The sequence below is a fragment of the Lissotriton vulgaris genome, chromosome 4_1, assembly GCF_964263255.1.
Source record: "Lissotriton vulgaris chromosome 4_1, aLisVul1.2, whole genome shotgun sequence".
In the NCBI taxonomy this organism is placed as follows: domain Eukaryota; kingdom Metazoa; phylum Chordata; class Amphibia; order Caudata; family Salamandridae; genus Lissotriton; species Lissotriton vulgaris.
Window position 1 is genome coordinate 159,425,857 of NC_141691.1, and position 23,904 is coordinate 159,449,760.

Below are 23,904 nucleotides of genomic sequence, written 5' to 3' on the forward strand. Positions count from 1 at the left end.
TAGGTATTTGATCAATGCAAATGATAATACAAGTTGAATTTCACTAATCTTTTACTGGTAGTTCAACCAAATTTAAAGAAGCATTGTCAAAGCCAATAGGCCTATTCCAGGTAAACTGATGCAATGGTTATTTTTTTTATTTTTTTTTCTATTGCAAGCATATGCCAAGCAAGCTGTAGCCATAACGTAGCTTCCACAAAAACAGTTTGAAAATTAAAAAGCATTCACCGAGGAGGATGTTTTACTCGTTTTAAATAACTTGCCTTTCAGTTGTGCCATGCTTTGAAATGAAGGCCTAACCAACCATTCAAATTGCAGGCAACTATAATGTTACGGTGTCACATATGTACTATATAACAGCGATTTTAAAAAGCAGTTAAAAGCTAAAACATTAAATGAAGAGAAAAGAAATAGCACTTATTTAAAGATACAAATTAAATAAAACGTGCATTTTGAACCAGCTTTGCCATTGAAGAGAAAACAACTATAAACAATGTGCAAAAGCTTTGCACAGTCACTCAAAGTGGAGAAAGCCAATCAGAGCTGGCCTGGCCTTTTATGTCATATGGAGGCCATGTTTTTGTTGGGCATGGCTTCTAGGGCCTATGTTACTTTATTGCAAAAGGCATAAGAGGAACGCAATCAAAGAGGGGGAGAGGAGGAAAAACGGTTGTATGTTGTTACAACTTGCCAGGAAAAACAAGAGAATGGGGAGAGATCAGAGAGGGAGAAAATAGAGTGGGGAAGAGGTGACTGTGGCTGGATTGAACATTTTTGACAGGGCTACTTTTGGTTCCAGTCCAGCCCTGGAGACAATGGATAAAGTGGATTGATCCATTGCCCAATGCTGTATGCTGGGGTGGTGGATAACTAAATGTTAATGAAAATGTAAATGAACAATAGTTTAAGGCTATGGGCCAAGGCTCTTATATGTTTGTATAATATGTTTCATGTGTTTTTTTTGAGGGGGGGACTCTGTTGGGACACCTACATCTATCTCAATGGCTGTACCCTTCTTATACAATTAAACATATTTTTGTCTTTACACTATACATATTTTAGACCAGATCTATTCAATAAATAAACAATGTTTGGAGTTTGGTGAGTGAATAGCGTAGAAGGCTTCTCTAAAAAAAAGTGCCCAGCACAAACACCCAATAAAATTCTTGGGAAACAAAGGGCAACCATTGGCCACTGCCAAAAGTTGTGGTCAGTACCCTAAATGCCTTATAACTGAGCACCTTTCACCCAATCTCCAAAACATAAAAAAACAGACATTTACTACAGCGTTCAAATGCCTAAATTTAATGCACATGTCATACTTTTTAAAATGCACAAAGAAATCCTGCTATATTCCTGGGAATCTGCAACAGTGGAGGATTCTAAGTACTACTCACATCTGTAACTATTTCAACAAAATTGACATGTAGCAGTTTTACATTTGTACACACAACAATTTGAGTCTTTGGGTTTAGAGTTCCTTTGTGGAGAAGAGGAAGGATCTTCAGAGGCTGTTCCATATCCTCGGTGCATAGCAAAGGAAGGCTTGTATTCTGGTGACTGCGTTGCACTTCTAGCTCTCAAGGCCGGTACTGTTAAGGGTGCATTTGCTATGCTGGTCATACCGTCTCTTGACTGTGCCAGGTAACTTGACATGCTTGCTCGAACAGACTTTAAGATGATGGAGCAGAGATGTATGAGGGTAACAGAAGTGAGCACAGTTCAGATGTAACTAATTTCAACATGGCATAAATAAGTATGTATCGGGGTAATGAGCGAGTAGAATATAGATGTAAATGACTTCAAGATGATGCAACATGAGATGCATCAGGGCAACAGGGGCAAGTGGAGTACAGATATGACTAACTTCGAAATGGTGCAAAAAAGGGTTAGGCAGGATCCAAGAATGAGTAGACTTCTTGAATCATGACAGCGATCAGGTTGTACTTTCTTATTGCGTTGATTAGTCTGGTGGTCAGCCATGGGATGGATGTTTTTGCAGTAGGAAGATTTGAAAGAGGATCATTGTTTGAACACTAGTTCTAAATTCAGTTTCTGAGAGATATATCTTGATCTTGTGTGGAAATGAGAGCTGGTGAAAGGCTGTTGGCTGCAGTGAAGCTGTGAGTGTATTTTGAGTAGGATATTACCTGACACACTTTTAAGGGTATATTTGTGTTCACCACCTTTAGCTGGTTGATCAACCCAGAAACACTTCCCAAGTAGTAAATTGCATTGCACATGAATATGGAATTTCATGGTGAGCAAATAATATTAGTGAGGGTTAAGTTCCACCATTCTTTATTCTGAGATTGCTAAATGATGTGCTTTGTGTTTCTTTGTTCAACTTGGATGCACATAAAGGGTTGTGAATCAGATGCCTAATCTATATGTAGAGAACAAATTGTATTTATGGTTGAACACAGTTACATTACCAAGCTTTGTGGTACCGAAGGAACATTTAAAAGTAGTGCGTCTGTCACACCTGTACTTCTGGACAATTTTGACAGATCTTTTTAAAACTAGGTTTGCAAAAGATTGTGTCACAATTCATTGACCAATTTCTATTTTGAGGAATTTTTCCTTAAGCATCAGCGAGGTAAAGGGGAAGATAGGGATATGCCTGTGTGTAAAACAGGTGCTGTACATACTCATAAGAACACACACAAAGTCGAATTGAGTTTTTACGATGAGAGGATGGAAAAGCCTTTTATTTGAAGGGCTAATAGGGGAAAATGTTTCTGCAAAGCGAGAAATACTTCTCTGTGGATACAAAATTGTAAAATGCGAAAATGCAAACTTATGCTATTCTTATTTATACATGTTGTCTAGTGTGATGCTGTAATAATACTCATGGTAGTCTGGGTGGTGCTACAAAGGTGTAAAAATCTGACTTTTAAAAATATACATGTAAATTGTGCACTCTCTGGTTTTATGGAGAAAGTACAACATGAGTAGGAGGAACAGATACGTTCCACAAACCTTAGTCCCGTAACCTGTGGGGTGTTCACATGCAGTGTGACATTCCCTCAGCCGACCGGTCACGTGACGTGATCATGTCACGAGTGAACCCTGACCCAGAAGACCATGTGACCCTGGTTGTGGCATCGCTTTAGTCAGCTGCCTGGTCACGTAGCCCCAAGGGGTTGTAGCAACCGCAGGCGCTCTCTCTTTTTCTGTCTCCCTCTCTTTCTCTCTCAACCCCAAGCAAGCTGAGGCACCCCAAGTGTGGATATATTACACAACTATCAGGCACCATGCTGTTCCTGCCTGGAAAAACCCTCACCTATGGAGACCCTGCATAATAACAAGGTGTACCGTGAGCAGAACATGGGCCTGCTCAGGAGGGTTGTAATGAAGGGTGCTGCGATGTACCCTGTCAGGACCCTATTAGTGTTGCAGTGCTGTATGTTGCACTTGGCCTCAAGGCTGGGTTTCTACCTACACGTGCCTATACCGACATTATTCCAATCTTGCTCATATAGGACTGCTATAAAACCAAATAGGATGTACGCCTATGGCATTTTACAATTGCGAGGGTTGCATTACAGCCTGTGGTTGCTGCACCCTTTTAAGCCCACGTGGTCAGGCAGCTGACTAAAACGATGGCACAACCAGGGCCGTGTGGTCTTCTCGGTCAGGATTCACTTGTGACGTCACTACCGTCATGTGAACGGTCGGCTGACTAAGGGGATGTCACATGCCACGTAGCCACCCCACAGGTCACATGACACACACAGTACTGTTACACAGATGTGACATCACATCCGAGGTAGGCCACCAGGGGCCCAGAAGTCCCGTCCACAAAATTGACGTCACTTCCAGGGTGTGATAACTGTCACTTACAGTTTGATAGAAGATATCAGTTTCTCCTACTATCATGTATGTATCCCTATCCGCATCCAGAACAAGACAGGGTTATTACTCTATAATGTCTCAATTTATTTGAACAAATGTCTCTTCCAGGCTGACTGTATTCCAGTGTAGTTTGGTGTTGTTGCCTAACGCCCTCTTGTTTTGTTTTCCTCTCTTTTTTTTACATTTTGTAACTTTCTTCAATCAAGGGACACGAAACTCAAACTGAGTTTGGGTTGGTCAAAGGCCACGCATATTCTGTGACTGCAGTGCGGAAGGTGACTCTTGGACAAACGCTCCTATGTTCTAAATCTGAAAAAATCTTCATGATTAGATTGAGAAACCCCTGGGGCAATAAGGAGTGGAGCGGGCCCTGGAGTGATAAGTAAGGGACAATTGATTATGTACTTGTTCTACAATGGATTTTGCTCATGAATTGAATTCCTAAAACTTTGAAAGAATGTATCTAATACCTGATCATATTTTGTAAATTTGTATCTCTTGAGTTTAGACACCAAAATCAATATTTTGGCTATAATCCCATTGCCCTTTTGTTATTAAATTTGCAACAGATGAAAATTATATACTAAGGGCCAGATGTATGAAGCTAAAGAACACTGATTCATGAATTGCAATGCTTACTGAATTGCAAATTTAGTAAGCACTATTTTGTATGTACAATTATGTTATACCTTTAATGATTCGATATGATTCCTATTCACTATTTATAGAATCGCAAGTAGAGATTTGGTAATAGCGAATCGAGTAGCAAATACCAAAAGTTGCTTTTGGGCAGTGAATGATGATCTTACAAACAGGAAGTTGTGTACCACAGGCTTATAAGTACACACAAGAACATACTGGTGATTGCCACTTCAGTCCATTTTGAATCGACGCTTGGAAATACACATATTTCTCGCAAGAACCTAGGAAAGGATAGGAGGTTTGGTGAGAGAAAAAGAAAATGACAATTATTGGAAAAATAAGTAGAAATTTTAACAGAAGAATGCGTAGCTCATCATGATGCCTTGTTTGGGAAAACATCACTCTATGTGGCTGACTTAGAAAAAAAATGGCTGATCATAGAGGAGTGGATTATCTGTCTGGAGGTGACACAGAAATCATTAGATCACATCATACAAAGATGGTGTGATCTCCGATCAACAAAAAAAGAGAAGGTGGCAACACGCGTACATGAGACCTAGGCTACAGGAGGAGGCCCTCCAACTCAGCCTCCCAACAAACCATTTGGAGGAACTCATAGAGTCTACCCTAGAGCCAGAATGTGTGTCTGGCTTTAGCAACATAGATACTTTTGCAGGCTACAGGAACATCTCAAACATACATTTTCAGTTTTAATAACACATACTCATTGCAATGTGGGTGTTAACTTTGTAATATTGCTATGCCTTGAAACGCCTTACCTAACATAAAACTTTTATTCGTGTTTAAAAAATATTTTATGTGTATCCTAGTAGTGAGTTATGGGAGATATAGTACTCTATTGCAAGCATCTTAAGAAGATATCAATCTTTATTTACATAACTTAAAACAAACCAACACATAACTTCTGCTAAATAAAAAGTGGATTCTATGACATAGGCAAATGAATAATTTAAGTGGTCAGTTACAACAGGAAAACGTGACATAAAGTCGTACATATCATAATTATTTTGCACATATTGATGTGTTGAATCGCTCTATAAATCACCTTGCACAATCCACTTTAACCCTATACTCTAGATTTTTCAGGCGGAAATGTGTCACTATAGTGGTGATGTTGCACTTGTACTAGTGTAAGTAACTAATGCTGTTGAAAGTATGCAAACCAGTCATATTGCAAGCCGGGTGGAAGTTGAGCCTCCGTCACAGTAGAACAAGAGGTGCTGCTGTTGCTAATGAAGGGTCCACTACAACCGAAAAAGCCATGTACTAGTCGTGGTAAATGCATACAGTAAACTATTCTTGCTTTGCATTAGGGAATATGGAATTTTATGGTTTAAATAATAACGCGTGTATAGATTTTTGTAATTTGCATAAAAGGAATCCGAAGTATATAGAGGAAGTTAAACATTAAAAATGCAGACCTGAAATTTAAATGTTATTTTGTTTCAAAAAGCAAAACATGTATAGTTTTGTATCATATTCAAATGCAACACCTTTAACTTACCTTAAAAGTAATGGTTGGCATTTGACAATGACAGACTTGATTTGTTTGTGTACTGAATTCTAGCATTTCCGACTTTGGTTGTAAGGATTTATGTAAGGTGTTAATATCAATGATCTCAGCATATGCACAAGCTCCTACAAGATAATTCTACAATGGGATTACCATAATTACATTATTCACATATGGGTCATATATGACATACATGTATTGTTACATTAGGACTTAAAAAGCCATCTCCAAAATCTCCTTTGGAAAGGCTTGAAATACCACTAGACCTGAACATAAATGAGTCATGTGTACTTCCAGGGTATTTTGCAACAATATCTGTAATTATATTAGTGGCATCACAAATCACGTGGATGTTAAAAGATTTAATATTTTAGTTATTTCTAAATATCTACTCATTGTCAGATGGAGGACATAGCGAAACATGAGTTCCTTCAATATATCTTATGACGTGGCAATAGGGCTATCCTGTAATATTTTTATTTGGCTAACTGTAACTCCTATGCTGTGGTAGGGAAAGTTAGATGACAGTTCATTCTCTGTAACATGGCATCCCGGAATGTGCGAAAGAACCTGGAAAGGGCACTCTGTGAAACACCACGTGCAGCAGCAATGACACCTTGGTAACTCCCAGAGCCTAAGAGAATTGCTTCTGGTAGTGTTTCTCTGAAGCTGAGGCTTAATTTCAGCTATTATATCTAGAATAACTGCACTACATAGCCTGTATTTGTCATTAATGTTCTTTGTTTATTGGAAAAATGTAACTCCCAGTCTAAAAATCCATTCTTGTCTTTACCTCCTTCTCTACAAACCATAGAAAATCCACATCCTCCTCACAATCACATAAAAAGCTGCCATTGTCGAACACCCTGATGCATGTTATGCCATTTTATATATGTTTCACCTGGTTACCACCTGTTTGAAGTTGGTGGTATATTGCACATGCAAAATGGCCATTCTGTGACGTGTCACAATATGCTAATTCTTTATACATTCAATTTGCAACACTGTAATAGGAAATTGCAAAAAGCATTCGCACACTCTGGTCATTAAAATAACATCTGTAAATTGTCGGTTTGGAAAAAAAGCAAAGCGAATGCTTTTCATAAATAGGAAAAGCCCATTTTTCTTGTCGCTAACCAGTTTGCAACTGATTACCGATTCGCAAATGCTTCGTTCATCCAGCCCCATGTACCTAATTAGAAGTGGCCTGTTTTTTCCTCACATATTACCCATCACTCTAACCCCAAATAAACAGGGGTGTCAGTGGATTACAAGCTACACCCAGAGGGTATCCTCAGAAGTGAGAACTCTATAGATTTTGTATTTACAATGTGGAATGTAATTCTAATTACTTTCATCATTGGGATTACATGGACACTAGTATTTCATTACCCTAAACCACTGCCCTCCTCATGCCAGTCCTCACTTCTTAAGGAGAAGCTGCTCCCCAAGATAGTTTCCCCCACCCTATGTAAAGACCATCTTATGCAAAACATAGTCTTTTCTCTAACTTACATCATTTTGAGGTATACATATCCTAAACGATCCCAAGATGTCACGCAAGTAGCAAGCTGATTAGAATAATTGGAGGTGCCAAAAGAAGGGATGGAGAAAGGTTATAGGATTAGGAGCAAAATGGCTAAGGGTAATGAAGGTAGTCGCTAAGTAATAAGCTAATTACCCTTCAGCCCATCCTCCTCTTGCCAGTCCTCACAGCTTGAGGATTTAGCAAAGCTCAGAATAATATCACTTATAATTATAAATGGGTCCATACAAGATTAATTAATAGCCATTACTTCATTACTAACTTCAGATTCCTTAACTAGAATTCACAGAGATATGTTTATCCAACTGTGACCTATAGTGCCTCTCGCTTCAGTCTTTGCCCTCATTCTTGCCTGCAGCTTTTCAAGGAATTGTGGTGACTTCTGGTGAACTTTGGTGCCTGGAACTTGAGTCTCCTCTAAACGCGGGAGTTCGAGACTGCGAGGACCAGCATTCCCCGAACACCCACAGCTGGTGCCTCTTCCCGCTAACTCCCCGCCTACCTGTGTCAGCTAAAACTGCTCGCGGCCCCCGCTCCGCGGGAGCCGCTCACTTCAGTCTTCGCCCTCATTCTTGCCTGCAGCTTTTCAAGGAATCGTGGTGACTTTTGGTGAACTTTGGTGCCTGGAACTTTGGTCTCCTCTAAACGCGGGAGTTCGGGACTGTGAGGACCAGCATATCCCGAACACCCACAGCTGGTGCCTCTTCCCGCTAACTCCCCGCCTACCTGTTGTATTTATTCCCGCCTCCATCACACATTGTGGGACGCAGGCGGGATGCGCCCAGGCGACGCCCGGGACAAGGGCGGGACCATCTGAGGCCGTCGGAGGATGATCGAGGCCGGGCCGGGCCCCCCCTAATCTTTGGGCCCTGGGTATTGTTTTGTTTAATCATTTTGTAGTTTTTATCGTGTTTACAGTTGTTGGTACCTAGGTAAAATGGCTCAACGTTCTAGGAAGGGTCGTAATGTTACCCTCTCCACTACGGGTGGGGTGGTTACAGGTACTATTGAGCAATTTATTAAACGAGCTGCAGTGGTGTTAGAAAAAGAAATAGCCCTTACTGAGAAACGCTTGTCCTTAGATCTTTTAAAAGGAAAGCGCTCCTCACTGGGTATAATTGGGTCAGCTGTTACTCCCGAACATCCCATATCAAAAGATCCCTTAGTTATTCTGAGACCAAGATCTGTTTATGAAGGGAGAGACAGACAATACAGTGGCTTGTTCCATTCTAAGTTCAACACCAATCAATACAGTTTCTAGTAATTCGCGGCGTAGTGTTTCTACATCTCTCTCGCCACCTAGACCTCCACCTAAAGCTTTACCCTCGGTGTCATCAGCTAGTACAAATACGAAAGTTACTTCTATAACCAGTAAAAGAAAAAGAGGGGGTGGTTCCCAAAGGGGGGCCTCAGCTAAAATCCCAAAAAAATACAATCTAAACCAGGCTCCCCAACAGTCTGTGCAGCTTCCGTGCCCGCCTATGGCCTCCTCAGACATTTCAAAATTAGTTGCCCAATGTAGCATTAATGAGGGTTTTTTAGAGAAAATGGAAAAGTTAGTCAGCTTCTTGATACTACCGTTACTTTAGAGAACGAGAACGATTAATTCTAAATTGGACCAGCTAGAAAAACTAGTTACAGCAAATACCAGCACGCTGGATAGGCTAGCGAAAGTTATGGAGAGTCCTAAGGCATCAGTTTCTGCTTCCCAAGTCACAGGATCTAGTAGTTGCAGTAGGGCTGCCCAACCAATCGTTACTGAAAACTCTGTTACTCAGTCTGCCCAACCCTGTGTGGAGAAGTGCCCTGTAGTGAGCATTACATCTGGACCCACTGGGAACAAGGGTGTGGGGGAAGGTGTGGTGGTCAGTAAGCAACCCGCACCGTGTGTTCAAACAGTAGAAAGTCAGCCTTGTGGGCTTGTTTCCGTGGGTAGCAAGGGTACTCATCAGCGGCTTCATGGCGTAAATCTTCCCCCTGAGTCAGTACCCTATACGATTATTCTGGTGGGAGTACCAGGGATTGGGGCTGAGAAAGTTGAAACACACAGGGAATTGAAAAACAAAGTCATCTTCTGGCTTAACAAGAATAGAACACTTCCCCCTTCTCCAATACAGAGATATTATATGTTAGGAGGGTGAGTTGGGTGGGTAGTAGTGTTAAGGACCTAGAAGGTGACTGCGTCATTGTGAACTTTAGAGACCCTTGGGTAGTTGATTTTATTCGAAGAGAACCAAGGTTTGGTAGAAAGGGAGACATCCAAACCTTAGGCTTAAACTACTTCTATGTTGGTACAAAATGTGGTTCATCCTCCCCCCCCCCACATTATATACGTAATAAGAGACCACGTGGTGTACGTCCTTTTGACAGGGTGGAGCACTACCTCCCCCTGTCAAATCGTTTTGAGCCTTTTATAGGCTTAGAGTGGGTAGAATAACTTACACATCCTATTGGTGGTACTACTGTGTCCCGGGCGACAAGCAGAGTCGCTAAAGGAAGCATATCCGGTGGGAAGAGGGACTATCTAGTGGACGGCACACCGGTGGGTGGTGAAACTGCTGGTAATGGTGCGACGGCCGGTGTCTCTTTAGAGGTGGAGACAGTAGTCCAAGTTTTGAATGTTTTGGATAGGGTCAGGGTTGGTCGAGAGGTTGACCAGGGTGTGGATTTGCCTTCCCTGGGTTCCTCGGTTGATGAGACCCTTATAGTTGGTGGGATGCAAACAGGATTAAACCCAAGGGTGTCTGCATATATCCAGCCAATTACCCAGGATGCTTTGCTTAAGATTGTTTCGTGGAACATCGCAGGGCTGAAGAGTAAAACTGCTATTAGCGAGTGGGCTGATTTTGTGGATGACCACGACATCCTAATCTTCCAAGAAAGCTGGGCCCCTGATCCTGTCTACCGCGTGGGGTATTTTAACTTTTATAAACCCGCTTTCAGGGGTTTAATGGGTAGACCGTCAGGTGGTCTAACTATTTGGGTGAGGCCGTCGCTTAGCTTTAGGCCTACGGAAGTATTAGTGCTCAGCCCGGACATTCTTGGGATAAGGCTGACCGGGCCTAACCACATGGAGATTATTATTGTAATTATTTATGTTCGTGGGCTACCAGGGGGTGCAGCCTGGGTATTTTAAATGAGCTAGATCTCTCCCTTGATTTCATTGGGAGGGAAAAGTTTGTGGTTGTAGCAGGTGACCTAAATTGTACCTTCGAACCCCTGCCCCTTGAGGAGGAAGACATATTTGCAGAGGAAGATGCACTATGGAATATTCCAGGACTTGATATAAAACCTATTAAGAAGTGGACTGAGGCTGCCTTACAGTGGTTGGGTCTGTGCCTCGAGTGGGGATTAAGAGCTGTCAATGGACGATCCAGTTCTGACAAATCTGGTCGGGTAACTTTTGACAATGGTAACAATACTAGTCGAATTGATTATATCCTAATTAAGGCAGAGTACTGGCCCTATCTAGATGATATGACAATCTCCGCTCGCCCGGAGAGAGACCATAACCTGCTTCTCCTTAGTTTAAAAATTGAGGGTAGACTGGAGAGTAACGTACCTACTGAGATCGCTACCGCAGAGACCCTCCTTACAAATGATAGGCGCAGGGTCCGGTGGAATAGGGTAGTAGATGACCCCTGATTTTAGGAAGGATCTCTTATGAGGTCTCTTCCACTATGACCGTGCTACAAGCACTGGCCGAACAGGGGGACCTGACAGTGAACATTAGGGCACTCCATGAAAAGCTCTTTGGTGTTTTGAAAACACTTTTTACTAAAAAGGATAAACCCGATAAACCATTATCCAACAAATCAGGGAAAAAATTGTACAATAATTCATGCCGTCAGGCGTACAGTTCTTTGGTTAAAGCTTTAAAATCTTGTGTTACTGTTAATATCAGGAAAGCAAGGTATGAGTATAAAAAAGTTCAAAGGCAGGCCAAGAAGGACTGGGATGACCAACATTGGCAGGATTTTCTTTGAAGCACGCAGTTCGAATAACCAGACAAAGTTTTGGCAGATCGTCAAATGGGGTAGTACTGACGAAATGCAGGTTCCAGCAAATCAAGTGTCTGTAGCAGATTGGGTCAAACACTTTGAGTCCCAGTTTAGGGGTCCTGATCCAGAAACACCCTGTACTTCTCTTGACCATTTTTTAAAGGGTCCGACCATGTGTTCCCCTTTAGTGTTTGTTTGTAAGGATGTAGAGAATGCACTCAGATTGTTACAAGCCGGTAAAGCCCCAGGCATGGACTGTATTCCAGCCGATTTATTTAAATATGATTCCCCAAACTGGGTGCCTTATATCACTCTACTAGCTAATGCCATTGTAATGGGGGCCCCAATCCCGGAATCTTGGCGGGGGGCCGAGATATTACCAATATTTAAAAAGGGTGACCGTTCGGCCCCGGGAAATTATCGTCCCATCAGCTTAATAGACGCCATTCAGAAAATCATAGCAAGGATGGTGCTAGCCAGAATTCAGGTATGGATGGACCAAGAGAACGTTCTATCTCCACTACAGGCAGCCTTTAGATCCTGTGTCAGTACGATCGACCAGGTGTTTAGATTCCTTCTAATTTACTGGAAGGTGGTTACTTTGGGTGGTGGAACCATTTTTGCAGCGTTTGTGGACTTAAAGTCTGCTTTTGATCTAGTTCCAAGAATTAAGCTATGGGATGCATTAGGATCCATCGGAATGCCTCATGAACATTTGGAAATAGTTATTAGATTACACGAGGCAAACTTTGCACAGGTTAGATGAGGTAATCAGGGGCAGGTGACTGAGAGATTCCCCGTCACCGGTGGTGTACGACAGGGGTGTGTTCTTGCACCGACACTGTTTTTGTTATTCATTAACAGGGTCGTGCAGTACCTTGCTGAAACCCCAACAGACGCCCCTTCTTTAGGTGGTACAAACTTCCTGCTTCTTATTTTTGCGGATGACACCCTTATTTTATCAAAAACCCAGAGGGGTCTTCAAACCGCATTAAATAAGTTTGAGGAATTTTGCAAACATAATGACCGTCAGGTCAATGTCCCCAAAACAAAATTCATGGTACTGACTAAAAATAGGCTGGCTAAAGGCCATGTTAGCATGAATGGTCATGAGTTAGAGCAGGTGAGTGTTATTACATACCAAGGGGTTGTTTTGGAAAACAGGCTTAGATGGAAACCCCAGCTTGATGTACTTTCAAGATATACACGATTTATTTATGTGCCATGATCTTGACGCTCTTTTCATAACTGAAACATGGCTCAATGACTCCTCTAACCCCGATTTGGCTATTGCCCTTCCCCCTGATTTTACCATCTTCAGGCAGGACAGACCAATCGGGCGAGGAGGTGGGGTCGCATTCATAGTAAAAAAATCCTTCTCGTGCCACACATTCGACCTAGGCCATCTTAAAGGAAGCGAGAGTATCGGTTTCTCTATCAAGCTAAATCCCTCCACCTCTTTCACGGGAGGCCTAATTTATCGCCCTCCAGGCAATGCCACCCCCTTTTTGGATTCCCTAGGTGAAATACTGGGGTCACTTATGCTACGCTACCCTCATTTCACTCTAATGGGAGACATGAATTTGCAACTGGAGTCGTGTGACGACCCACACGCCATCTGCTTTCAACATACCCTCAACATCTTTGGACTGGCCCAATTAGTGACCGCACCTACCCACCTAGCCGGTCACACGTTGGACGGTATCTGTTCCAACCTAGGTACTATGTCCACGTCCCCTCCCATCCCGCAAATCTGGACCGACCATAGTCTTATCCCCTTTGTCATTGAACAAAGAGTCCAAGCCCCATTAACTATGAAGCGTTCTCAAACCTCCTTCCCGATAAACTGGAAAAAGGTGACCGACCGTATTAAGCAGAACTCCCAACCACTGGTACAGGCACCTAAGTTGGTGGGTGATGTGTCGGTTGACTCATGTAACTTTCATGTCTGGATAAATCAAATTATCTCGGACAATTCCAATCCCAAAGGTGACCGTGTGAAGTGTTCCAGAAGGAAACCGAGCGCCCCATGGTATACCCAGGCCTTAACTGAGAGCCACCTACTTTGTAGGATAAAAGAAAGGAAGTGGAGGAAAACATATGATGAGGCATCCAGAGCCCTCTATGTTCAGCAGAGGAAACTATACCTCTCAAGCATAAAATCCGCTAAAAAAGAGTATTATACTAAAGCCATCAATGACGCCCACCAGAAGCAAAAAACGTTTTTCTCAATCGTAAAATCCTTCACTCACCCCAAAGCTCTACAGCCTGAAATCCCTCCCTCTGAAATCCTGTGCAACAATATTGCAAATTTTTTTGGGGAAAAAATTGCTACCATTCAAAAGGATTTCCCGCCCCCCCTGACCATTCCCATTCTACAACTCCAGAAGCAGGTAGCCGATAACCATCATTACCTCTGCAGGTTTCAACCCGTCTCCCTCCTGCAGACCCGTAAAGCGATCATGGCCTGCAAATCAGGAGCACCTACTGACTCCTGTCCCCCTCGTATACTGCATCACTTAATTGAGGCAGTCAATCCGAGCATCAACGCTATCATTAATGCTTCCTTAGACTTAGGGATAGTGCCCAACGAATGGAAGAAGGCCATCGTGAAACCCTTGATGAAAAAACAAAATAAATCCCCCACAGACCTGACTAACATGCGCCCTATCTCACTCCTGCCTGCTCTAGGAAAGATCACGGAGCAGATAGTGTACTGGGAGCTGAAAGCCTTTGTGGAGGACCATAACATTCTGCATCCACAGCAATCTGGCTTTCGCCCCAGCCACTCTACCGAAACAGCCCTTATAGAACTCTCCGACTCCATCAAGTTCCTGCAGGATGAGGGGAGGAAAGCCGTCCTCATCCTGCTTGATCTCACAGCAGCGTTCGATACAATTTCTCATGCCATCCTGATTGACAGGATGCGTGAGATTGGCGTGACAGACACAGCTTTGGCATGGGTAACATCTTTCCTGACTAATAGGTCCCAATCTGTGTCACTGGGTCCCCATCTATCCAGCGTAAAAACCATTACATCGGGAGTACCGCAGAGGTCCATATTAAGTCCATTACTGTTTAACATCTATATGGCACCCCTCCCAGCTGTGATAGAGTCCCATGGGATCCTAGTCACGTCCTACGCTGACGACACCCAACTCGTCGTCTCTATCGACAAAAACTGCACGGACACAGAGCTGCGTTTCCAGAATTGTCTCACGGAGGTATTTCAGTGGTTGAACAAAAACCATTTGAAGTGCAACAGTGGGAAAACCGAAATCATACCATTAGGTAAAGATCTGCCCTTCCGTCCTAAGGATTGGTGGCCCAAAGATTGAGAGGCCCCGCCTAGTGCAGTGACCTCTGCACGTAACCTTGGCGTGCAATTTGATGCAGCCCTTTCCTTCGATGATCACGTCAGGATCACGGCAGGTTGCTGTTTCAGACTTATCAAATCTTTTAAAAAATTCTTTGACTTCCTCCCCATTGCGTCCAGGAAATCGGTCGTGGTCGCATTAATACTCTCTCGACTCGACTACTGCAATGGGTTGATGGCTGGAGTGAAAAAGTCCACGCTGAAGAAGTTGCAAAGTGTACAGCACGCGGCTGCAAGATTAGTGTTAAAACTTCCCAGGAAATCCTCAGCCTCAGCAGCACTAAATCGTCTTCACTGGTTGCCCCTGCACAAGAGGATCCTCTTCAAACTTCTACTAACAGTCTTCAAAGCACTAAAAAACATCGGTCCTAAATACCTTGTCAACCGTTTTGTTCACTATGACCCCGTACGAAATCTGAGATCCTCCGGTGGTAACCTTACCAAGATCCCGAGGTATAAATACAAAACCAGGGGCGGAAAAACTTTCACAGTCCTAGCTGCAAGGGCCTGGAACAACTTGCCCTTAAATCTCAGACTGGTTGAGACTGAGAGTCTTTTTAGGAAACAACTGAAGACCTGGGTCTATCAGCAATCTGATGCTTATGTGATGGCCGCTATCTAGAATTTTTCATCATCCAATCCCATCCACACACAATTTTTCAGCGCCAAGATGCTCCCTTCGGAGCGATAGGCTGCGCTTAACAAATACTCACAAATACAAATACAAATACTTTCCTTGAAGTTTGCCCAGCTGACAGGGTGCCCAATTAAGGAGCAGAGAACATCCCTGACCGAAAGGATAGGTCCGGCGTTAAAAATATACAATGCCAAAATAAGTTCAGCAATCTTGTACGGTGCGGACTTATGGGCTTTCTCAGATCTTTCTTCGTTAGTCAGAGTCCAAAATAAATTTCTCCGTAATCTGGTTGGCCTTCCGCAATCCAGTCCCATGAAGCCCCTGTTACTCGATCTGGGTTGCCACTCTGTTGACGATGTTGCCCGTTTTAGACCAGTAGCTCTGTGGAGGAGAATTTGGACGACTCCTGAACTGGCACTTTTTGCAAATGAAATTTCGAACCTTAGATCCATAGTGGGGTCAGGTAGCCTTCCTTGGTTTAAACAAGTAAGAACACTTTTGGAAAATATGGGTCTTAGCCAGTTGTGGTCGACACCATCCAATAACGTTTTTCCCACAAAAAAGGGATTTAAAGCCCTATATTGGGCTACTGTAAGACAGCAACTCATCACCCAGACAGATCCCACCTCTTTGACGGGTAGATTCCTGGTACACAAACTCGACCCCTCTTTAGAGGCCTACTGGGATATCATCACAAAAAGTGTGGATAGGAAGCTATACCATCAGTTTAGAGTCGAGTCGCTCCCCTTGAGATCTTTTACTAGTAAATGGCGCGGGCAGACAAATGAGTTCTGCCTATGCAGGGATCAAAAAGAGTCAATAGGCCATGTTCTCTTTGTTTGCCCCGAATACTCAGCACTCCGGAGAAAATGGCTAAAACCGATTTGTATAAACATGAGAACACGGGTGGGGTTGGAGGCACTATGGCTAATACGGACCAATATAACAGACTCAGTGGCTATAGCCGTGGCAACATTTCTGGGGTAGTCTTGGATCATCAGAGCTAAGCACCCAACAGTCAGATAGTCGATCAATTGTTTTAATATTGTTGTTATGCATTTTCTGACGTCTTTAAATTTAATCATGTTGTATCTATTGTACATAAGCATCTTTGCATGTCATCTGTAGAAGACTAACCTCGAGGTGCATTGTGCTTGGGATTTAATTTTTATTCACCAATTCTTAATGTTACGATGGACTGTCTTAATAATGGTATTTATTGCATCACTGTGTTAGGTTGAGAGCAGAGTTTTTTATGTCTGTCTTTTAAAATGAAATACTTTGAAATAAAGACGTATGAACGGAACTGAACTGATTTACAAACATATGTGGTGTGTACCATGTGGCTACCCTGCAAATCTATTGCAATAAAATGCCATATTCTCAGCCCATGAGCTACAAAATGCCCTCATAAAACGACCATTAATATTGTCTGGAATGAGACCCCCAGCTGATCTGCAGGCTTGGCATAGGGTTTAGTTCTTTCTAAGTATAACAACAGAGCCAGACCACTAGAAACATCAGATGAGTGTTCTAGTGTTCTAAATGAGTGTTCTAATACTAGTCTCCGATCACTCCAGAAAGATGAAATCTGGCATGCACTTGAGGTCTGGATTTTCGGTGTGGGAGAAGAATGATATAAATTGATACTTGTATAGCGCACTACTCACCCGCAAGGATCTCAAGGCACTTGTACGAATACCGCTGTGGAACCCATCCTGGCTTTCCCTGTGAGGCGTCCACTCCTGGGCACCCACATGGTGGAGGCCAGGCATCCTTAGCGTTGTGGGGGCCGTTGTGGAGATTAAGCAAGTTATTGTCCAGAGTTGCAGAGTGGGACTCCATGATTGGAATAGGCACCGAGGCGAGAATTATCAGATCCGTGGAATTTTTGAGCCCAAGACCCGCCGAGGCGGGGAATTGAACCCTGGTCCCGGGCTAGACATCCTGAGATATGGGTAAGAAATGTCAAGGGCTCCCATCTCACCCAACCTTCTAGCAGATATGATGACAATGGAAAAGATAGGTTATTAAAATCCTAGGACATTCCAGCCCAATATAAAGGTTCAAATGGCTTCTGCTGAAGACCTCTCTGAACTACAAAGGTTCCATGTTGGTACTGGATTGGGAACCAATTGCCTCTTGAGCCTGAATGTTTTAAGGAGCTTAAAAACAGATTTCAGCTCCTTGGACAATTCACCTGTAAACTCTCTGAAACCTCTAATGGCTGCCCACTGGGATGCTAGAGTGGAGGGAGGGAGATCCTTCTGAAAGCCATCCCTTAAAAAGTCCAGGATATTATTAGGATTATATGCAGCTGCACCTAAATCTTTCTGTAGACACCTCTTGTAGAAAATAACCCAATGCCTCTAATAGGATGACAAAGAAGAGAGCTTTCTTGTGTGCCCAGGGCTACTTCCTATGCTATGAACACCCCGATTTCTGGAGGATTAATCTCTTAATTTCCAGACTGAGACGTAGTGCGAGAAATGGAACTGAGTCTGTAATCGGGTACACAAGAGGTGGATGGTTCAAGGGAAGTTGAAAAACATCGCTCACGGACAAATGAGCTAATAGAGTGAACCACAAGCGACATTGCCAAAACGATTCTACCAGAATTACTATCACTTTGTCTGCTAATATCTTCTACAGCTTCATCTGGATGAGAGGAATTGGGAGAACGACAAATACTGTCGTTTGAGGCCAAGCAATTAGCAGGGCATCCACTACCCAAGCACAAGGACAGCAAGTCTCTAAACAGAAATTAAGAAGCAGGAGACTGAGTGAGGAAGCGAAGAGGTCCAGACAAGGACTGCTGAACTGAGCAGGTATCTCCTTGAACACCAATACTGCCAGGTGGTAACACTGATGAGGGAGCGTTGCAACTCAGGTTGTCTGCATGAGCCGTTCCTCTCCCCGGAAAGAACATGGCTTTTAGGCATAACAGATTTTCCTCCACCCATTTTCAAATACTGTGTGCTACAATGTCCAGCATCTTATTTCTGTCCTGCCCCCACTCGCTGATTACTTTAAAATGGTCCAACTTGGTTTACAGAGCATGGGGCAAACTCCTGGGGTGAGGTGCCTAGTCTCAAGCAGTGAGGACTGGGACAAGGAGGATGGGTTAAGTGGTAATTAAGCTCAATCTGAATACAGAAGCCTGTAAGTCTTTTGGGAGAGGAGTTGGGTTAACCGCTTGAGCGGTCGACCTCAAATCTGGGGAGCTTGGTTCGAGTGTCGGCAAGGACGCACAACATCCTGTGATTCTGGGCAAATCACTTAATCCCCCCCTATGCCTAACAAAAATGAATGTGTCCTCATGTAACACAACTGGTGCTTGTGTAAATCGCTCTGATACCCAATACCTACGGGTCAAGTTCGTGCTATATACAACTCCATTAAAAAAAGTGTTTGCTACATGATGAAGCATTGTGGAGCAGTAGAAGAATTCAGCACTACACACACTACTGATGTACCTGTGGTGACCTATATGTTTATTCTTGCATTGCATAGTATCTAACAGACACTCTGGGCCATATGTAGGTGGCCAAATACCGATCAGTAACACCGAAAAAGGGTAATTTTCGGTGTTACCGACATTAATTTAGCCATGTGAGATGTACGTAATACCGAATGGAATCGATAATAACGAATCGGTAAATAAATATATTTACCGACTTGAAATTACCGAAACAATCAATACCGAATCGGTATAAAGGATTCGGTAAAACCCCTAAAAATGCTATGTAGCAAACCTCGTTAATACCGAATTAGACCAAAATCGGTAATAATGAATCGGTATTTACCACGTTTCAGGAGCATGTGGTAATCAGGAGCAGTGCATATAAACAGACCCAAAATGCATCTGTGTGAACACAATGGCAGGCCTCTACCTCATAGCAAGGCGGCTACGCCTGAGAGCAGCAGGAATGAGGATCTGGAGACGTGAAGAGCGGGTGTACAGATTACGCATCACATTGTTCCAATTGACAGACCCTGAAATACATGAGAGATACAGATTGCACCCAGACACCATCCTGGAGCTAATACGGGACCTAAGACCCTATCTGGAGCATCAGACACCAAGGGCCCACGCAATCCCCACCCATGTCCAGGTACTCTGCTGCCTGCACCTCCTTGCATCAGGAAGTTTCCAGGGTGTGATAGCAGCAGTGGGTGGAGTGTCACAGAGCTGTCTATAATAATAATAATAATAGGGGGTCTTGTAAAGCGCTTGGTGACGCACAACGGCGTGTCCCCGCGCTAGGATGCGAGCGCTAGCAGGAGAAGGTACTAAGGTGGGAACCCACTACCGGGCATGTAGGAATGTTTTTAGCTTGGCTCTGAAAATGGGCTCTGAGGGTTCCAGGCGCAACGCCACAGGAAGTTTGTTCCAGCTAGATGCAGCCAGATACCTGAAGGATCTGCCGCCCATCCGTGCTTTGGACACCTTAGGGATGGACAGACGCCCCGAGCCAGAAGATCTGAGAGAACGAGAGGGCTCGTATTGTGTCAGCAGACCCTGCAGGGGAAGAGGTGCCCTGCCGTTGACGATCCGATGACAGGTGCATAATGCTTTAAATTCCACCCTGCTTCTCACCGGAAGCCAGTGCAGGGCCTGGAGCGTGGCTTTAGAAGCTGATCTTCTGGGCAGTCTGAGAACCAACCGGGCTGCTGCATTTTGTAGAACCTGCAGGCGGCTCAGATTCTTCTCAAGAGTCCCCAGGTAGAGCAGGTTGCCATAGTCCATCTTGGACGTGACTAGTGCATGCACTAGTGTTTGGCGGGCTTTGATAGGAAGGAGCTCCAGAACCTTCCTGAGGGTCTTGAGGATCCCGAAACAGGTATCAACCACCCGATTCACCTGGGGTCCGAAAGTTAGGTTGGAATCGAACCAGACACCTAAATTCCTCGCCTCCTGGCAGGGAATTGGTGCTGGTCCCAGGCAAGGTGGCCACCACGCCGACGTCCAAGCCGCTCGGTCTCCCCCCACCACCAGCACCTCAGTCTTGCCTCCGTTGAGCTTAAGGCAGTTGGCAGACATCCAGGCAGCTAGGTTTTGCATGTATGCTCTGAAGATGTCTGCCGCGAGACCGGGTGCACGCGATAGGGAGATGACCAGCTGCGTGTCGTCGGCGTACGACACCATGCGCAAACCGTGACTCTCCACTATGGTGGCAACCAGGGCAACGTACAGATTGAAAAGAGTTGGACTCAGGGACGAGCCCTGCGGCACCCCCTGGTCCAAGGCTACACGCTCGGAGTAAGTAAGTAAGTAAGTAAAAACTTTATTGTTCAGTTAATTAAAACCATAACAAATTTTCTTTACACTTGTTTCGTAATGTTAAAATTTTTTAAATTAGTTAAGAATACTTGTTCAAAATTTACATCAAGATAAAATTCAAATACTCGTTAAAGGACAAAAGAATGAGGTTTCAGAAAATCACACTACAGTATTAGAGGTATTACTCAGTCGTCAAGCGTTTTTCAAAGGCAAGCAAAAACTTTACAATCTTACAATTGATTTGTGTATCCGTAGAGTCCAAGCAGCCTATAATGGCTGTCCTACAGGTACGTAATCCTTTAGTCAGAAAGTGATTCTTTAAAAGAAGAGTTCGCTCTTGATTCAGCTTTGTACAATGGCAAATAATGTGGATTATATCCTCTTTTTTATAATCACAGAGCCGACAGGCGATGGATCCTGTGTCTTTCCAGGCTGGTGCATCAGCAAGCGTTCGATATTTTCCGAATCTTAGAGCCATCAACCTTTTTTTAATAAAAACAGAGTATGTAGAGTCCAAGTAGAGCGCCGGAGTAAGAAGTTTATAGCTGTTAATTGCAACCCAAGAATGTGAACGATGGGAAAAAATCTCCTTATCAATAAGTAGAGAATGTAGTTTGGCGGCTTTGTTTATTACCTGTTTAAATGAGTTAACTGGCAGGTTTTTATTCCATGGCTGGGCGGTGCGTGTTAATTCCAGAGCTTTGGTCAGGAATTTGTTTGCCTCTGATTTGGTTCCCTTATCAACTTCTTGCCACAAAAATGTATTTAAGTTGTTTTCAGTGGCTTTCATTTTAATGCAGTACCAGGTTTTAATGCACGTGTATAGTCTTCCCACTGATTCGTTCATGAGACCAAATTCGCTCGGAGTAGCAGTTGCCCTGCCTGACTTGGAAACCTCGGCCAGATAGAAACGATTGGATCCATTTGAGCGCTGCACCTCCTACCCCTCCTTTGTTCAGACACTGTAGCAAGATGGAATGTGCTACAGTGTCGAACGCAGCGCTAAGGTCCAGAAGGATCAAGGCCATAGTATGGCCCTCGTCGGCACCCTGCCTGATGGTTTCGGATGCCATGAGGAGCGCTGACTCCGTCGAGTGTCGAGGCCGGAACCCAAACTGGGTGGGATGTAGAAGATTGGTATCTTCCACAAATTGCATTAACTGCAAATTGGCCACCTTCTCCGCCACTTTAGAGAAGTAGGGTAGGAGGGAGATGGGACGCAGATTCTCCAGCTTTTCGAAGCTGATATTAGGCTTCTTGCGGAGGGGAAGCACCACAGCTTGTTTCCATTCCCTGGGCATAGTGCTGGACCTGAAGGAGACATCCAACAGATGCCTAATGTATGGTTCTAGTGTCGTCAAGCTGTCCCCCAGCCGTTTAGGTGATGCTGGATCCCGTGGGGAGCCTGATTTCACTGATCTACATATTTTGATCAGGTCTTCTACTGGTGGGGTGGAGAAGTTAAGCAACAGATTTTGTCCATCTGCCTCACTTACTGATGCTTCGAACTCTCCCCCTGCCAAGGGTTGGACGGGAAAGGCTGAATAAATTTTGGACACTTTGTCGCCAAAATAGTCAGCAATGCGATTGCAGGCAGCAACTGAACAATCCTCTAGTCCTGCAGAGGACTTGGGGACGACCAGGGATTTATAAACGCAGAACAATTCTTTCGCTGAATTCTCTGCACCCATAATCCTATTGGCATAGTGGGCAGTTTTCGCTCTCCTGATTAGGTTGTGATATGCCCGTGTATTGACGAGATATCTATCCTGTTTCTTCAACACCTTCCTGGACGCCATGATGGACAGAATGGAACATTACATTTCCTTCCCCAGTACACAGGCGGAGTTGCAGAGAACCAAGCTGGAGTTCTATCAACTTGCCCATTTCCCCCACGTGATTGGCTGCATCGATGGGACCCATATTCCCATCTGCCCACCTGCAGCAAGTGAATACATATACAGAAACCGCAAATCCACCCACTCAATCAATGTGCAGGTGATCTGCAATGCCAAATACATTATAACAGACATCGTGGCCAAATTCCCCGGGAGTAGCCACGACGCTTACATCTTCAGGAACAGTGGCATACATACACGTCTGCTTGCTGGTGAATTTGGCGACGGATACATACTAGGTAAGTAAATGTTACACAACCTGATGTACACCCTGGCTCAAGCTGTTGGTCACACCAATCAATGCCATTTACTTCTGTTCATAGGTGACAGCGCATATGCCCTCCGGCCGTATCTACTCACACCATATCTGAACCCAACCACCCGAAGGGAGAGGAGATGCAATGTGGCACATAGGAGCACACGCAACGTGGTGGAGCGCACTTTTGGTTTGCTCAAAAGCAGATTCTGTTGCCTCCACAAAACAGGAGGTGCACGTCTGTACAGCCCCATCAAATGTTGCAAGATAATTGCTACGTGTGCAATGCTACACAATCTGGCCACTAAAAAAGGAACAGCAGTGGAACTAACTGAGTCAGAGGACGAGGACGAGGACAACCCTCAGCCAGAGCCCTGCACAGCTGGTGCTGCAATTGAACATGATGGGAGACAGAGACGGGCAGAGATTACGTCAAACTATTTCTGAGTGAGTAACGACACTGAGCCATTAACAGTTAGATGTAGAGGTGTTTATTGGGCACACCTCGAGCATTGTCCAATTGGACATGGGTTACATCACTCATCACATGCATGTACACAGCCATTGTCCTTCACTTCTTGCGTCCACGTGCTGCATGTGCACGTTCCCCATCGACACTGTCTGGTGTGTTGGACTGTTCGTGTGCTGGCACGTTTCGTCCACTACGCCTCCTACACTCGGTGGGTGAGGGTGTAATGCTACCACGGCTGGTAGCCTCCTCACTGTCCCCCCCCTTCCATATTGGACGCCTTGGCATTCTGCATGAGCTCTAGCACTGAGGTCATGGACACATCACCCTGGCCACATCCCTGCTGCAATGCGCCATCTCCTCCTGCATGGCGATGGACCTGCGACACATCAGTGATGTCGTA

The 23,904-nt window shown here is 44.1% G+C and overlaps 1 protein-coding gene across 1 annotated transcript in view; it reads left to right on the top strand.

The window, feature by feature from the left end:
* The window catches only part of CAPN6 (calpain 6), a 521,958-nt gene that overhangs the window by 373,686 nt on the left and 124,368 nt on the right, over positions 1–23,904 (top strand). The window contains exon 6 of the mRNA XM_086918437.1: positions 4,065–4,240. Within this exon, the coding sequence (XP_086774563.1) occupies positions 4,065–4,240 (176 nt within the window). The remainder of the gene's footprint in view (positions 1–4,064; positions 4,241–23,904) is intronic.